Source organism: Lithobates pipiens, unplaced genomic scaffold (genome assembly GCF_037356315.1).
Source record: "Lithobates pipiens isolate NorthernLeopardFrog02 unplaced genomic scaffold, aLitPip1_a1.2 Scaffold_28, whole genome shotgun sequence".
Lineage (NCBI taxonomy): Eukaryota > Metazoa > Chordata > Amphibia > Anura > Ranidae > Lithobates > Lithobates pipiens.
In genome coordinates this window covers 225,887,711-225,901,463 of record NW_027507789.1, presented here as the reverse complement: position 1 = coordinate 225,901,463, position 13,753 = coordinate 225,887,711, and the positions used below count along the sequence as shown (strand labels likewise).

The 13,753-nt window shown below is 44.8% G+C and overlaps 1 protein-coding gene across 3 annotated transcripts in view; it reads left to right on the top strand.

Moving 5' to 3' along the window:
* Nucleotides 1-13,753, top strand: part of LOC143936210 (ABC-type organic anion transporter ABCA8-like) — a 113,611-nt gene that overhangs the window by 51,473 nt on the left and 48,385 nt on the right. For all 3 annotated transcript variants that reach the window (XM_077460622.1, XM_077460623.1, XM_077460624.1), the window contains 3 exons: nt 2,279-2,474; nt 6,218-6,384; nt 12,794-12,924. In XM_077460622.1, the coding sequence (XP_077316748.1) occupies nt 2,279-2,474; nt 6,218-6,384; nt 12,794-12,924 (494 nt within the window). The remainder of the gene's footprint in view (nt 1-2,278; nt 2,475-6,217; nt 6,385-12,793; nt 12,925-13,753) is intronic.

Below are 13,753 nucleotides of genomic sequence, written 5' to 3'. Positions count from 1 at the left end.
TCAAATTCCTAGACCAAAGCTATTGGCTACTAGCCTGAACGTAGTCCCGTCTAGGGGCAGACTGACCATTGGGCCACTCGGGCACTGCCTGAGGGCCCCATCCCACTGGGGGCTCCATCAGGGTTGCCAGCCTCAGTAAAATCAGGGACAGTATGTAAAAATTTGTGTTTTTTTTACATCCATCTCTGAAATGTCCCTTACCGACATCCTTTTGGTCTAAAAATCCAGAGATTATAGCTGCCCCACCTCTCCAGTACCTTCTCAGCCAATAGAAACATGTCTGTGTATACTGTGTGATTGTATACTGTGTGTGTGTGTTTGTGTATACTGTGTGGCCCCATAATCTCTAATTGCCTGGGGGCCCCATAATCTCCTATTGCCCGGGGGGCCCCATGAGTTGTCAGTCCACCCCTGGTCCCGTCGTAACGAAATAACGTCATCACGTTCTGAACGATCGGATTTTCCGACAACTTTGTCCGACCGTGTGTATGCAACACCAGTTTCGGACAAAATCCGATGGATTTGGTTGTCGGAATGTCAGACCGTGTGTACAAGGGCTTAGAGCCACATTGGATGGCAGCATCCAATGGGATAGCTTCCCTAGTGACCAAGGAAACCATAGAGGGATCATGTTCCTCTTGACCTCCTCTCCGACTGCAGTGTCACTGCAGAAGAGTGCCACCTGCAGTGGAGAAATAGATAAAATAGATTGCATCTGCCTATGTTTACCCCCTCCCCCCTCACCCCCCCTTAACAGGCGCTGTCCTCGGCATCAACATAAAGTGGAAACAACAATAACAATGGTGATAAAAGCACAATCAATATATGGGTAGGCAGAATAATAAACAACTCAAACAACTGCAGAGCAGAGCTGCCCGCGGTTAGACTGATTCCCTCTTGATTCCCCGTAGAGTCACTTGGTGAAGGCTCAACTGCAGACAGTGACTCGGGGGGACCTCAAGATACAAGGGACCAGGCATGTCTTCTATTTTCTCTTCACCTGAGCCCAAGGTTGAATCTTTGGATGAGTCGGTACAGTTTGTGGTACTAGGTGGTGTGGGTGAGCATTCCTGGTTCCCAACTCCAACATTGGCCTCTCACAGTCCTGAGCCTGACAAAGACTAGGGATGAGCCCAATGTTCGACTCGAACATCGGGTGTTCGCCTGTTCGCTGAATAGCGAACAATTTGGGATGTTCGCGTAAAATTCAATTTTAAAGGCTTATATGCATTGTATTGTCATAAAAAGTGTTTGGGGACTCGGGTCCTGCCCCAGGGGACATGGATCAATGCAAAAAAAAAGTTTTAAAAACTAACTTTTTTTTGGGAGCAGTTAATTTAATAATGCTTAAAGTGAAACAATAAAAGTGAAATATTCCTTTAAATTTTGTACCTGGGGGGTGTCTATAATATGCCTGTAAAGTGGCTCATGTTTCCCGTGTTTAGAACAGTCCCTGCACAAAATGAGCACTTTTGATTATTCATATTCGTGTCCCATAGACTTTAACGGTGTTCACGTACAGGCAAAACATTTTTTAGATGTTCTGCTGAGAACCGAATCGGGTGGGGGGTTCGGCTCATCCAGACCAAAGACTTAAGCACCACCTGTAGTAGAGAAGGTAGACTGCACTTGCCTACACAATTTATATGAAGATACCAGATCACTGGATTTTTGGCAGGATGAACAGGATTTTGTTTGCACTTTTCTAAAAAAAAAAAAAAAAAAAAAAACACTTTCAATTTTATATTTAACAAACCAAAAAGAGCCAAGGAGTTCAGGTTTACATACTCTTTACAAGGAGTTCGGGTTTACATACTCTTTACAAGGAGTTCGGGTTTACATACTCTTTACAAGGAGTTTTGGTTTACATACTCTTTACAAGGAGTTCAGGTTTACATACTCTTTACAAGGAGTTAAGGTTTACATTCTCTTTACAAGGAGTTCGGGTTTACATTCTCTTTACAAGGAGTTCAGGTTTACATTCTCTTTACAAGGAGTTCGGGTTTACATTCTCTTTACAAGGAGTTCAGGTTTACATTCTCTTTACAAGGAGTTCGGGTTTACATTCTCTTTACAAGGAGTTCGGGTTTGCATTCTCTTTAACTACATTCCAATGCTAAGCTTGAGGTTAAAATTGCTACCAACGTGGTAATAAGGACTATATTATCATGGCGATTAATGACAATGAAATATGCCACAACAAGGTCTTTGCAATTAAAGTTTTGCTGTCTATGTACAGCACACCAAATTATTACTTTTTCTCATCTTGAATGATCAGATTATGGCGTTTTTGCCCAAGAGCAAAATGAAGAAGAGGATCACTTCTCCTCAGAGCCAGAGGATTCTATCCTTCTGATGTCGGACTCCGGTACGCCCACCATCAGTGGAATGGCATTGTGGAGGCAGCAGGTGTTGGCCGTGGCGAGGATCCGATACTTGAAGCTTATCCATGACATAAAAGGCTTTCGATCCATGTAGGTATAATCGCTTTCTGGCGATCTCTGATATGGCGAGACCGGGGTATGGTATATAGAGTTATTCCATGTGTAAAATTCTTCTTATTTTAAAATGTACACAGAAGACCTGGCTTGCAATCGGCATCCTAACTCATTTCTACGGTGCTCAGTGGGGCTGAGGTCAGGGCTCTGTGCAGCACACTCAGGTTCCCCCAAACCAAAATGGTCAAACCATGTCTTTATGGAGCTGGTGTCGTATACAGAAGACTTCGCTCACATTTGCCATTCCAACTAATCCCAAAGGTGTTCAGTAGGATTGAGGTCAGGGCTCTGTGGAGGCCACTCATGGTTCTCCACACCAAATTGGTCACACCATGTCTTTATGGAGCTGGTTTGTACACAGGGGCTCAGTCATGGTGGAACAGAAAAGGGTCTTCCTCAAATTTTTACCACAAGGTTGGAAGAGCCCTATCGTCTACAATGTCTTTGTATGATGAAGTATTACCTGGACCCGTCACTAGAGATACCTGAAATGCCATAATTTGGAGATGTGGCCCCCATATAGTGTACTTTTCTCCTAATGCCGCGTACACATGACCGGACTTTCCGGCAGACTAGGTCTGAAGGGATTAGTCCGTCGGACAATCCGATCATGTGTGGGCTAGTCTGATTGTTATTCTAGAACTAGGACCTAGAAATAGAACATGTTTCAAATCTATCCAACAGACTCAACTCTGACAGATTAAAATCTGGAAAACCGTTAGTCTGTGTGCTGGTCCGACGGACCAAATACGACGCAAGGGAAGCTATTGGCTATTGGCTATTTAACTTCCTTGTTTAGTCCTGTTTACGTCATCACGTTCAAAACTAACAGCCTTTCGGACGGACTTAGTCCGTTCATGTGTGGGCAAGTCCGTTGGTTCGGAAAGTCCGTCAGAACTCCGCCGAAAGTCCGTTGGGAGGACTGTCGGACCTAGTCTGTTCGGAAAGTCCAGTCGTGTATACGCGGCATAAGATATACAGTATACTACTTTTGGTTTATCTGATCGGTGGAGTTGGGAACATTGTGTCAGGTCACCTTGAGGCGAGGTGACACATGCACACCGTAGTTATCAGGAGTGCACCGCAAGGTTGTGGATCCTACGGCTGACTGCTGCGGACGGGAGACAGGTCCCACCGGGGTTAGAGCGTAAGATTCCCTGGGGCGCGGCTGACTGCTGCGAACGTGGAGTCTAAGGCCGCGTACACACGGGCGGACTGTCTGTCCAACTTAGTCCGCTGAACCGTGTTTCAGCGGACAATCCGCTCGTGTGTGGGCTTCAGCAGACTGTTTCAGCGGACAGTCTGACGGACTAATGCCGGCCATACACGATGCGAATTCCGAACGAAAATCCGAGCGAAAGTAAAATCGACCGATTTTCGTATCGTTAGTGTGGTATGCGCGACATGCGATTTTCCTACGACAGGGCAAATTGACAAATCCAACATGTTGTTTTTTTTTTCAAAAATCGTCCAAAAATCGTATCGTTAATGGCAGAGTTGGACGATTTGACATAAGAAAATGAACTGCGCACGATCTCTGGAAAGTTTGAACCAGAAGGAAACCAACACGGAATAAAAAAAACCCGTTAAAACATAGTGTTTTAACGTACGATTTTCGTACTTAATTGATGGCACATTCGCATGTTGTTGTGAGTGCCGCTTTCCTTTATCGTTCGACGGGTCGTTCGGAATTCGCATCGTGTATGGCCGGCATAAGTCTTTCGGAATTTCCGTAAGATTGTCCGCCGAAACTTGGTTTCAGCGCCTTATCCACTATATATAAAGCGATACTTCCTAACATACACACGGGACTAGAAAACCTCCAGGCAAAGTGGGTGGTCGACTTCCCCTCACTAGACGCTGAGGATTGGGAGGAAATCTGGGAATGTCCTTTTTCACAGCTAGTATCAGCTAGAGATAAATTAGTGCAATTTAAAATAGTACATAGGGTTTATTACACGCCCGCGCATCTGCACAAAATTTATCCATCTATTCCCGCCTCCTGCTGGAGATGCAAATCGTCCCCAGCAGATTTTATTCACATATTTTGGAGCTGTCCTCAGATCGGAATTTTTTGGTCTGCGGTGACCAACTCTATTACGACCATCACCACGGTACCAGTACCACTGTCTGTAGAGGTATGCCTGCTGGGACTTGTGGAACCATTGGCCCCAGGCCGGGCAATCAGAACCCTGCTAGGATTATTACTTTACTATGCCCGCAAGTCGATAGTACTCAGATGGAAGGCATCATCTGCGCCCTCCTTAAATTTTTGGAAGAGGTTAGTGAATGCGGCTCTACCACCTACCTGTCCCGCGGTTGTGCCAAAAAATTCTACAAAGTATGGGATATCTGGACGGACTCACTGTCCACCAATGCTGACTCGATGGACGATTAGTATCGTTCCACTAAGTACCCCAATTGTCCAAGTGGCATCTATGGCCTCATAAACCCTCTGGGTTGCTCAATCAATAGTTAGGGGGGAGGGGGGAGCGTGCATGCAACGATGTAATTATAATGTACACTTTGTCTCCTAAGTATTTCGAGTAAGCCTTGTGGGGGATATGTAGAATCGGCAGGTTGATATGAATATTCTACACAGGTGGTTGAGCGTACAGTGGTTTGGGTGGGTATGCATGTTTTTATGTAATGCCTTACCCTTTTGTTTGGTTTTGTTTTTTGTTGTTTTTTGTTTTTGTTTTTGTTTCTCTCTTAGTTGGTAAGTTGTAGTGATCGAGCCTGGGTATGCCCAATAGGCTCTGTAGTGTTTTGTTCACATCTTGAAATGTCAATAAAGATAACTTTAAAAAAAAAAAAAAAAACTTGATTTCAGCGGACAGTCCGCTCGTGAGTAGGCAAGTTGGACGGACTAAGTATGGCGCATGCTCAGAAAGGATTTACACGGCCGAAAGTTGCATTGCAGTGTATTGGACGTCGAATTTCTAGTCCCGTCGTACGTGCTGTACACGTCATCGCGCACGTTTTCAGCGGACTGTCTGTTCGTCGTATGTGGTCAAGTCCGTTCATTCAAAAGTTGGACGGACTGTCTGTCAGACTGTCTGACGAACTTAGTTGGGCGGACAATCCGCCCGTGTGTACGCGGCCTAAGAGTCTAAGAGCCAGCAGGTGTTCACCAGAGCCTCGAGTGGTGAGGATGGACTTGGCCGCAACTGGCTCCAGGTCGCGACCCCCAGGGTCCCCCAGCTCACACCCACAGTAAGCAACAGGAGGATAGGGATGGTGAGGGACAAAGCCAAGGTCGGGGCCACAAGCAGACAGGAATAGTCAGGGACACGCCAAAAGGTCAGAATCACATGCAAACAGGGATAGTCAAAAACACGCCAAAGTCGGTACCGGAACAACAGAAGAGCACACGGCAGGTAACAGGAAGCTAACACACAAAGGAATACACAATGGTTGATCAGTGGGGTTGGCCTGCAGTGCACAGGTTCAGTTCTCTGATAGGAGCTAGGGTGGAGTCATGCCAGAGGATGGATTACAAAAGCAGTCAGGTGAGGGTCGGCTGGTCTCTAGAGATGAACACGTGGAAACAGGTAAGCAGACCAAACTCTATTGCATAACCATGACACATTGGTGTTGAAGCAGCAGCAGCTTACTGCCAATCACACCTGTCAGATGCAATATAGGAATGGAACTAGGAGATTGTGTGTAGTTGTCCTTAATTTAATATGCATGTAACACGCCATCTTGAATTTCAGACTTCTTCTGCTGGTATTGTTCATCCTTCCCGTGATTACCACCACCATACTCGTGAACAGTTTGTACTCCAAAAGCACCTGGGAGCTGACGCCACAGCTTTACTTCCGAAGACCCGGAGATCGGGCCCACAGATATTACTCCAATCTTCTGCTCGTCAACACCACCGGTACAAAACCAAAAGGGGGGCGTCATTTTCAGTTTTCAGCACTCTAATCTTAAATATTTCATTTGGCAAATCAAAAAACATTCTCAGTCTTAAAGCAGAACTGAAGCACCAGTTCCGAGAACATTCACTATAATGTCCAGGAATGTTCCACCTTATGGTGACTTAGACTGGCCTCCTCCCGGCTATGCATGGTCCACGCTCCACCTCATCACTGCAGTCTCCTTCTAGGCTTCTTCTGGCCTGGCATCTTCTTTCTTCCACCATTAGTGGGTGTTGCAGTTACATCTTCCTGTCACCCAGCTCCATTCTTTTTATAGATGCCGGGAATGTGCACTGCACTGTTCATGCACTACACAAAAAGTACTAATAGACAGGCAAATTATTTTTTGGGGCAGACGAAACATATAGGGGTTCGCTTACTAAAACTGGAGAGTGCAGAATCTGGTGCAGTTCTGCATGGTAGCCAATCAGCTTCTAACTTCAGCTTGTTCAGTTAAAGTGGTTGTAAACCCTTACAGACCACTTTTACCTACAGGTAAGCCTAGATTAAGGCTTACCTGTAGGTGCAAGAAATATCTCCTAAGCCTACACGATCATGCCGTTAGTGGTGGCTCCTGAGCGCATACGCGGGAGTGATGTCATTGCGGCTCCAACCAATCACAGCGCCGGAGCCACGATACCCGGAAAGGAAGATGGACGCTTCGTGGAAGAGGGGACAGCGGTGACATCGCCGGCTCCTGTGTCAGGTAAGGGACACATAATGGGCTACTATGCTATGCGATGCATAGTAGTCCATTATGCTTTACTTTTGCAGGGAAACAAAGAGGAAGTAACACCCATCAGGGTTTACTTCCTCTTTAAGCTTTGACATAAAAAAAAAAAAACTGGAAGCTGATTGGTTTCTATGCAAAGCTGCACCAGATTTTGCACTCTTCCATTTTAGCAAATCAACTCCATAAAGTCTCTACTCCTTGGAGTCTATTTATAAAAAGATCACTGTGGAAATGCCTCAAGCATTCTCACAACTGTCAAAGTCATTATTGTCAGCTCTATTTAGTGGCCCTATTGTAGAATTTTCCTGAAATATCCCAATGAAGAAAATACTGCATTATGGCCAGTATTGAATATGCAAAATATTCATACCCCTTGAAATTCCCCACATTTTTCATGTTACAACCAAAAACGTAAATGTATTTTATTGGGATTTTATGTGATGGACCAACACAAAGTGGCACATAATTGTGAAGTGTAAGGAAAATGATAAATGATACAAATAAATATGTGAAAAGTGTAGGAAGGCATTTGTATGGCGCCCCCCGGAGTCAATACTTTGTAGAACCCCCTTTCTCTGTAATTACTAGACATGTGCAGAGTAAAATATTTTGTTTCGGAATTTCGTTTTCGTCCGAAAACTTAATTTATTTAGTTACTCCCGAAATTCGTTTTTATTTATTTCGTTTTTCGTTCAAAAATTGCATTCGTCCGAAAATCCACATGAATTACGGTCGAATCTGTCTTTGAAGGCTTATGGTGTCTGTCGAATGTATAAAGAAGATTCGACGGAGCTAGTATATAGCATACTTTAGAACCCTATTAAAGTCTATGGGACTCCAACATTCAAAATCTAAAGTGCTCATTTTAAAGACTAATTTGCAAGTTACTGTCCTAAAAAGTGTTTGGGGACCCGGGTCCTGCCCCAGGGGACATGTATCAATGCAAATAAAAGTTTTAAAAACGGCCGTTTTTTCAGGAGCAGTGATTTTAATAATGATTAAAGTGAAACAATAAAAGTGTAATATTACTTTAAATTTCGTAGGGGGGAGTTGTCTATAGTATGCCTGTGAAGGGGCGCATGTTTCCCGTGCTTAGAACTGTCCCTGCACAAAGTGTCATTTATGCAGGAAAAAAAGTCCTTTAAAATCACTCGCAGCTATTATGAATTGTCGGCTCCGTAATACAGAGAACACTCATTGAAAGTCATTGATAAAAAAAATAAAAAAATAAAAAATAAATAAAAAAAGCGTGGGGGTCCCCCAAATTCAATTACCAGGCCCTTCAGGTCTGGTATGGATATTAAGGGGAACCCTGCCTCAAATTTAAGAAAAAATTTGACGTGGGGTTCCCCCTAAATATCCATAACCAGACCCTTCAGGTCTGGTATGGATATTAAGGGGAACCCCGCGTCAAATTAAAAAAAAATTGACGTGGGGGTCCCCCTAAAAATCCATACCAGACCCTTTATCCGAGCACGCAACCTGGCAGGCCGCAGGAAAAGAGGGGGGGACGAGAGAGCGGCCCCCCCTCCCCCCTGAACCGTACCAGGCCACATTCCCCCAACATTGGGAGGATGCTTTGGGGGTCTGTGACCCCTCAAAGCACCTTGTCCCCATGTTGATGAGGACAAGGGCCTCATCCCCACAACCGTGGCCGGTGGTTGTGGAGGTCTGCGGGCGGGGGGCTTATCACAATCTGGAAGCCCCCTTTAACAAGGGGACCCCCAGATCCCGGCCCCCCCCTGTTTGAAATGGTAAGGGGGTACAAAAGTACCCCTACCATTTCACAAAGAAAGTGTAAAAAATAGTTAAATAAGACAAACGCACTTTTGAAAAATATCTTTATTAAAAATAAAAAAAATAAAAAAAAGATTCCAGCGGTGGTAATCCACTCTTGCTATCCAGCGACGGACGGTCATCTCTCCAGCGATGTCTCATCTCATCCAGCGCAGCGAATACATCCTTCTTCTGTCTCCGCAGAGGAGACATTGCAAGGATTCCGGCGGCCTAACGTTTCTTATATACGGAGGGCGGGGCCACCCGTCACCTGACCCCGCCCCCTCTGACGCAAGGGGAAACCCGGGGTTCCCCGTGACGTATATGTGACCCCGCCTCCTCTGATGTAACGGAAACCTGCCTGTGTTACATCAGAGGGGTGCGGGGTCACCCATACGTCACAGGGAACCCCGGGTTTCCCCTTGCGTCAGAGGGGGGCGGGGTCAGGTGACGGGTGGCCCCGCCCTCCGTATATAAGAAACGTCAGGCCGCCGGAATCCTTGCAGTGTCTCCACAGTGGAGACAGAAGAAGGATGTATTCGCTGCGCTGGACGAGATGAGACATCGCTGGAGAGATGACCGTCCGTCGCTGGATAGCAAGAGTGGATTACCACCGCTGGAATCTTTTTTTTTTTATTTTTTTTATTTTTAATAAAGATATTTTTCAAAAGTGTGTTTGTCTTATTTAACTATTTTTTACACTTTCTTTGTGAAATGGTAGGGGTACTTTTGTACCCCCTTACCATTTCAAACAGGGGGGGGGGGCGGGATCTGGGGGTCCCCTTGTTAAAGGGGGCTTCCAGATTGTGATAAGCCCCCCGCCCGCAGACCTCCACAACCACCGGCCACGGTTGTGGGGATGAGGCCCTTGTCCTCATCAACATGGGGACAAGGTGCTTTGAGGGGTCACAGACCCCCAAAGCATCCTCCCAATGTTGAGGGCATGTGGCCTGGTACGGTTCAGGAGGGAGGGGGGGCGCTCTCTCGTCCCCCCCTCTTTTCCTGCGGCCTGCCAGGTTGCGTGCTCGGATAAAGGGTCTGGTATGGATTTTTAGGGGGACCCCCACGTCAATTTTTTTTTAATTTGACGCGGGGTTCCCCTTAATATCCATACCAGACCTGAAGGGTCTGGTTATGGATATTTAGGGGGAACCCTACGTCAAATTTTTTCCTAAATTTGAGGCAGGGTTCCCCTTAATATCCATACCAGACCTGAAGGGCCTGTTAATTGAATTTGGGGGACCCCCACGCTTTTTTTTTTAATTTATTTTTTTATTTTTTTATCAATGACTTTCAATGAGTGTTCTCTGTATTACGGAGCCGACAATTCATAATAGCTGCGAGTGATTTTAAAGGACTTTTTTTCCTGCATAAATGACACTTTGTGCAGGGACAGTTCTAAGCACGGGAAACATGCGCCCCTTCACAGGCATACTATAGACAACCCCCCCCTACGAAATTTAAAGGAATATTACACTTTTATTGTTTCACTTTAATCATTATTAAAATCACTGCTCCCGAAAAAACGGCCGTTTTTAAAACTTTTTTTTGCATTGATCCATGTCCCCTGGGGCAGGACCCGGGTCCCCAAACACTTTTTAGGACAGTAACTTGCAGAATCTTTTCTCTGTGTCAAATCTTTTTTCTCTGTCGAATATTTTCTCTATATAATCTTGGACTAATAGAGGTAAGGTTAGGCACATTCGACCACAGGTTCTATAGACAGATTGTTATTGTCAGAGTCATGTCGAATCTCCTATTCTATATCGAACTGTTGTAACAATGAAAACGAAAATAAAGCATTTATTTATGTCGGATCTTTCGTTTTTCGGATTTTCTGCTTTCGTTATCGTTTGTCAAAACGAAAACGAAAATAGCTGAAATTCGGACGAAAATGCATTCGGACGAAAACGAATGCACATGTCTAGTAATTACAGCTGCAAGTCTTTTTGGGGGTGTCTCTACCAGCTTTGCCCATCTAGAGAGGACATTTCTGCCCATTCTTCTTCTTTGTAAAATATCTCAAGCTCTGTCAGATTGGATGGAGAGCGTCTGTGATCAGCAATTTTCAAGTCTGGCCACAGATTCTCAATGGGATTTAGGTCTGGGCTGTGACTGGCCCATTCTAACACATGAATATGCTTTGATGTAAACCATTCCATTGTAGCTCTAGCTGGATGTTTCGAGTCATTGTGCTGCTGGAAGGGGAACCTCCGCCCCGGTCTCAAGTCTTTTGCAGACTCTAATGCCGCGTACACACGACTGGCAGGCTTGGTCCAGCGGACCGGAATCCGTCTGACAATTTGATCGCGTGTGGGCTCCAGCGGACTTTTTTTTCCCAAAAGTCAGAGGGACCTAGAAATAGAACATGTTTCAAATCTATCTGATTGACTCAAGTCCGACGGACTAAAAATTGTGAAAACCATTCGTCTGTGTGCTAGTCCAACGGACCAAATATGACGCAAGGGCAGCTATTGGCTATTGAACTTCCTTGTTTAGTTCTGTTTACATCTTCACATTCAAAATGAACAGACTTTTGAACTGACTTAGTCCAGTCATGTGTGGCCAAGTCTGTTCGTTCAGAAAGTCCATCGGACCTCCGCCGAAAGTCCGTCGGGAAGACCGTCGACCTAGTCCATTGAAAAGTCCAGTCGTGTGTACGCTGCATAACAGATTCTGCCACCGCTATGTCTCACGGTGGGGATGGTGTGTTCAGGGGGATGGGCGGTGTTAGTTTTCCCCACACATAGCGTTTTGCTTTTAGGCTAAAAAGTTAAATTTTGGTCTCATCTGACCAGATCACCTTCTTCCACATGTTTGCTGTGTCCCCCACATGGCTTCTCACAAACTACAAGGAACTTCTTATGACTTTCTTCCTCCAATGTCTTTCTTCTTGTCACTCTTCCATAAAGGGCAGATTTGTGGAGAGACGACTAATAGTTGTCCTGTGGACAGATTCTCCCCCCTGAGCTGTGGATCTCTGCAGCTCCTCCAGAGTTACCATGGACCTCTTGGCTCTTCTCTGATGAATGCTCTCCTTGCCCGGCCCGGTCAGTTTAGGTGGACGGCCACATCTTGGTAGGTTTGCAGTTGTGCCCATATTCTTTCCATTTTCGGATGATGGATTGAACAGAGCTCTGTGAGATGGTCAAAGCTTGGGAGATTTTATTTATAACCTGACCCTGCTTTATACTTCTCCACAACTTCATCCCTGACCTGTCTGGTGCTGGTGTAATCCCTGGCCTTTCAAAATACTGTTTGTTCACTAAGATTCTCTAAAACAAACTTCTGAGGACTTCACAGAACAGCTGTATTTATAATGAGATGAAATGACACACAGGTGGACTCTATTTACTAAATAGGTGACTTCTAAAGGCAATTGGATCCACTAGATTTTATTAGAGGTATCAGAGTAAAGGGGGTTGAATAAAAATGCATGCCACACTTTTTTTTTGAAAACCATTTATAATTTTCCTTCCACTTCACAATGATGTGACACTTTGTGTTGGTCTATCACATAAAATCCCCAAAAATACATTTACGTTTTTGGTTGTAACATGACAAAATGTGGAAAATTTCAAGGGGTGTGAATACTTTTTCAAGTCACTGTATATTACTCCCATTATGGCAATTTGTGACAGATGTGTGAATACTTGAGGCATCCTCACAGCAAAAAAAATAATAATAAATTGATCTATAGGCAAAAGAAAATGTTACCAAAAAGTTAAACAAATTTCCATCTGTAGGAGTCAACCCTACAACCGCCATGTTTTTACTATTAACCCGTACATGTCACTAAGCTTTCTTTTAACTAAACCATAACCTTCCATAATGGTGACTTCCAGTATTTCTCCAAATAGGTCTCCCCATTGAGAATCTCCTTCATGGTATCATGGCTCAAGATATCGCCGTGGATGTTGTGGATGGTCCTTATGATAAAAACACTACGGCCTACAACGGAGCTATAGAGATCACACGAGGCAACAACACGGTAATAAAACTTTCTTACAAAGTAACATTTCTCCACCACTAGGGATGCTGAAAATAACCCAACAGGACATGTCCCCTTCCATATTCCTGATCTATACAGCACGGGCACATCACTGTGTAGACAATACTGATAACATTATCACTAGTCTCTAAATCAAGAAAATCATGCTATGCATACGTTATACAATATATGGCCATAGTATGTGTACCCCTAACCATCACACCTATTTGAGATTGTTGGGCATCCCGTTCCAAAACCATGACCATTAATATGCAGTTTTTAATTGAGTTGCTCCCTTTGTGGCTATAACATCCTCCACTCTCTTGAGAAGAATTTCCACATGGACGAGAGGATCTGGTTCCAATTCATCCCAAATGTGTTCAGTGGGGTTGAGGTCAGGGTTCCATAAAGGACATTCAAGTTCCTCCACACCATACTGGCCAAACCATGTTGGGTTATCCCACTTTTGTGTCTATAACAGCCTTAACACTCCAGGGAAGGATTTCTGCAAAATTTTGTGTCTGTGGGAATTTGTGTCTATCTGTGCGGTCAGGTGCTGATGTTGGAGGAGAAGACCTGGCTCATAATCTGTCATCCTAGCAAAGGTGTAGGGTTGAGGTCAGGGCTCTGCATACAGCATTCAAGTTCCTCCACATCAAACTGGTCAAACCATGTTGAGTTATCCCTTCTTTTTGTCTATAACAGCCCCCACTCTTCTCGGAAGGCTTTCCACAAGGAGGTACTGATAATAGGTGAGAAGATCTGGTCCAACCAGCTCTGTATCAAGCTGGCTTTGTACACTGTATACAGCATTCATGTTCCTCCAAAC